Here is a 3,891-nt window from a genome sequence, read left to right as displayed (position 1 = left end):
TTCCCATCTTAAAATTCCTAGGAATTATTTATAATTCCTCCAACCACACACACTCTAAGGTGTTTTATTCTCTCAATATATTTAATACATAATAAAAATTAGGATTAATCTATTTTATGCCCTAAGATATAAGACACATGTTAAGTTTATAAATTAAAAAAAATTTCATTAAAAATATAAAAAAATTTAATTTTTTAATACATTCATTTTATATTTATTAAATAAAAATATTTAAAATTTTTCACTAATAATAAACTTATCAATACGTTTAAGATCATGTTAGCTAAACTAAAAAATTATTTAATTTATATTTTTCATTCAAATTTTCTATTTACAATATCTCCAAAAGTTACATTGGGTACACTTGTTAACAAAATCATTTATATTATTAGGAATTAACTTGATTGATGCAAAAATAGATGAGAACCACATTCTTTTTGCCTTGACTTTGATCTTTTCTGAAAAGTAAAATTACTAGAATTTAATGGAACTTGCAAAACTCATCGATAGAATTTGGAGTTTAACCCATCACACAATCTTATTCAGCAACACTACACAATCATAAACAGAAAATGTGCTGTATTTTTTTCATCTTAACCTTGTAATGCCATTCTGCCCCAGCTTCATACAATAGAAAGCAGTGGCAAAGTTTATTTTACATGCATCATAATCCCCAACTTGGCTTTTCATCATAAATTCTTCACAATCCAACAAGAGAATCTCAGTTATACTATACTTTCCCTACCACTCAGTTATCATACATGAAACTTAGTAACAACCGAGTTCAATATCACATTTTAACATTTTCATGTCATGTAAAACAACTAAAGCCTTGATCTTAACACAAAGTAGTAAAAGCAGAGAGAAAACTACTGTTTTTCTTGCAAAAAGAAATTAAACCTTTGATGGCATGCTAGTACCATCACCCTCTGTCTTGCTCTTCTCTGCTTCAAATTTATCTATTGCTACTTGCAGTTCATCTGTACCTCCAACAGCTCTCATTGTGTAGTAGTACGTTCCGAAGACAAATGCTGTCAAACCCCCGGCAACCACCAAATTCTTAGCTTTGGGAGGAAGGCTCCTAAATCCTGAGAGTCCAGCCATCTAGATCAATGAAGAAAGATGAAAACAGTTAGTACAGATAATGAAGACAACATTTTTTATTGTCCTAAACCACAAGAAAGAAGTATAAGGTCAAAGTGAAACTTGAGTACTCAGCACAATTAAGGCAACAACTTAACTTTGCTAGTTTCAAAGTCAACAATTCAAAGCAATAGTGAAACAGAATTCAGACATGAACATAATCTCAAGAGTGCATCAAATAGAAGGCAAGTAGGCAACTATATTTTCAAAATAGTCAGAACCATAGTTGTTACTTTTATGCTCCATGTATATAGCAGATGATTCACCATACACAATTCAAAACTCAAAAGTCGATCAAACGAATTTACATGCACGAATTTATTGCACGTGTTAAATATGCACAAAATTAGATGCAATTATCAATCGACGAAACAAATTTAAATACAATTATTGGAACTATCACATGAACTTGGAGAAAAAAATTAATGATATTTGCTCATAATTATTTAGTGCTGCGTATCCATGAAGACAAAAGACAGTAGAGATCTCATGTTGATGAGTGGAGAATCCGGCAAGTGAGAATGCTATCAACTGTAATTTCCCTGATTTGTCACTCATCAAAGTGAAATCCCTCAATTTAGGTGCCAAGTCCAGAGGGTCAAGTTTGTCCAAATAGCAGAACACAGGCAAAGTGGCTTCAACAATTTACCAACTTGGCTTCATTAGTTTGTAGGAAAACCAAAATAAATAAATAAATATATGAAGCTGCTGTTTTTAGCTCAATCTCTTCGGTGAGGCAATTCATCAAACACTTTGCGTGCATTCCAACAAAACCATGGAGAACAAAACTGACCCAAACAAAAAATGTTTTTTTGTAGAAAGTTTGCACGGTAGGTTGTTAAATTTGGAGCAGACGCGGAACCATAATCTAAGTTTCATTTTCAAAACTTAGAAAAAAGAAAGGAAACCAGACACGTAATTTTGTGATGGGGTTTTGGAACAAAAAAATGGATAATAGAAATGCATGAAAGGAAAATCAAACCTTTTTACGAGAGATTCGAAGAGACGGAAGAATCGGCGGTAAAAGCAGGTTAGCAGCAGTGGCTTACGGCGGCGGTAGCGACGGCGACGATTGGAGTCGGCGAGATTAGAAAGAATAGACAATTGTCCACTGTTCAGGTTTATTCCCTATTTCCCTATTCTTCAATAGCTCAATGGGTTTAAGCTATATTCCGCTAATTATTACCAACTAATCGAAATTTTTAAATTTTTTATCTTAATAAAAGTAAAATAAATATGTAAAAATATAATTTTATATTTTTTGGTTAAAAAATGTTAATTAATAATTTTATCTTTCTAAAAATAAGATACATGTCAACTAAATTATATTTGAATAAATTATAATATTTTTAATTTATTTGTTTGCAAATGTCTTCTTTAAATCATAAATCGTATAAATTAATTATATATTATCACTTTAATAAAAAAAATTATATAAACAATTATTCAAATTTTACTTGTACATTTAATTATATATATTTTTCATGCATATAACGTAGTATAAATTTATTTAGAAAAAATCTAAATTATTTAGTTATTATTTATTAAAAGCTATCCGTCGAACTATTTAAAAAAATACCCGTAATTAATTAAGACATAGTTGATTGTATTATTAATTTTATTTTAAATTTTTTGTAAAAAACATAAAGATAAAATTAATAAAAATAAAATTTTATTATTTTCAATAATTTTAAAATAAATTATAAAACTAAAATATTGAAAATAAAAATAAAAGTACAAATATTCTTCCTTCTTTTACCTACGTGTAAATTACCATTTTAAAGTTCAAAAGATTTGTCTTTAACAAAGTGACACCAACAAAATTGACATTTTAAAATATAGACTAGAGATTAAATTTTTTATATATACTCTTTAAATTAAAATATGGATTAGATATTCCATTCTTTTTATATACTTTTTAAATAATTCTTTTATACATCAAATTTTTTATTAAATTCTGATAGTTTAAAAATTTTTAATTGGATCACTACATAGTTTTAAATTTTGTAATTAAATCATTGTCAAAAATATTAGAATTAATAAATTTTTTTCCAGATTAAAAATATTCACACTTATAAATTAAATTTCTAAATCTGAACATATTTTTATTTTTAGAATTTTCTTAAAACTCTAATGTATTTGGATTGGTAAGGACCTAATTACAAAATTTATAAAAATGTAGAGGCTCAATTAAAAGCTTTTAAACTATAAAAACTTAATTACAAATTTTACAAAAGAATAAACTACCATTTATATTCATGAATTTTGCAAACGCTGACAAAAGTACCTATCAAATAAGGAAACAACCGTTGTACCTATGGGAGATGAGTTCTGTGTGACAATAGTATCTAAACCGTAATTTTTTTATTGACTTTTTAATAATATTCTCAAATTACCCCCTTTTATCTTCTTTCCCAAATTCTAAACTTTCACAACCCTCACTTTTTGTCTTCCTCCACCGCTGCCAGCCACAAAAAACTAAAAAAACAGAGAAATGGATCCCGAGCCAACTCAATTGTAGCAATCGGAACTAGCCGCCGTGTTGGGCGCCGATCCATCTCCATCCCTATTCGAGACCCTAATCTCGCACCTAATGTCTTCCACCAAAGAGCTGCGCTCCCACGCTGAGACGCTCTTCAACCTCTGCAAGCAGACCGATCCCAACACCTTCTTCTTGAAGTTCGCACACCTCATTTTCTCCTCTCCTCACCAGGAGGCTCAATTCATGTCCGCCATCCTCCTCTGCAA

General features: G+C 29.5%; 1 protein-coding gene across 1 annotated transcript; it reads right to left on the bottom strand.

Moving 5' to 3' along the window:
• Positions 1–512: 512 nt before the first annotated feature.
• Positions 513–2,286, bottom strand: LOC112727057 (uncharacterized). The gene is made up of 2 exons (XM_025776657.3): positions 2,126–2,286; positions 513–1,104 (listed from the first exon to the last, which is right to left on the bottom strand). The coding sequence occupies exon 2, from the start codon at positions 1,102–1,104 to the stop codon at positions 895–897; it is 210 nt and encodes a 69-aa protein (XP_025632442.1). The 5' UTR covers positions 2,126–2,286; the 3' UTR covers positions 513–894.
• Between the last annotated feature and the right edge of the window lie 1,605 nt (positions 2,287–3,891).

This window comes from Arachis hypogaea, chromosome 12 (assembly GCF_003086295.3).
Source record: "Arachis hypogaea cultivar Tifrunner chromosome 12, arahy.Tifrunner.gnm2.J5K5, whole genome shotgun sequence".
Classification (NCBI taxonomy): Eukaryota; Viridiplantae; Streptophyta; class Magnoliopsida; order Fabales; family Fabaceae; genus Arachis; species Arachis hypogaea.
Note: the sequence above shows the minus strand (reverse complement) of the source record. Positions and strands in the feature narration are given on the sequence as shown.

What these genes read in the sequence shown, in the direction of transcription:
- LOC112727057 (XM_025776657.3), bottom strand. Translation starts at nt 1,104, where the DNA reads ATGGCTGGACTCTCAGGATTTAGGAGCCTTCCTCCCAAAGCTAAGAAT.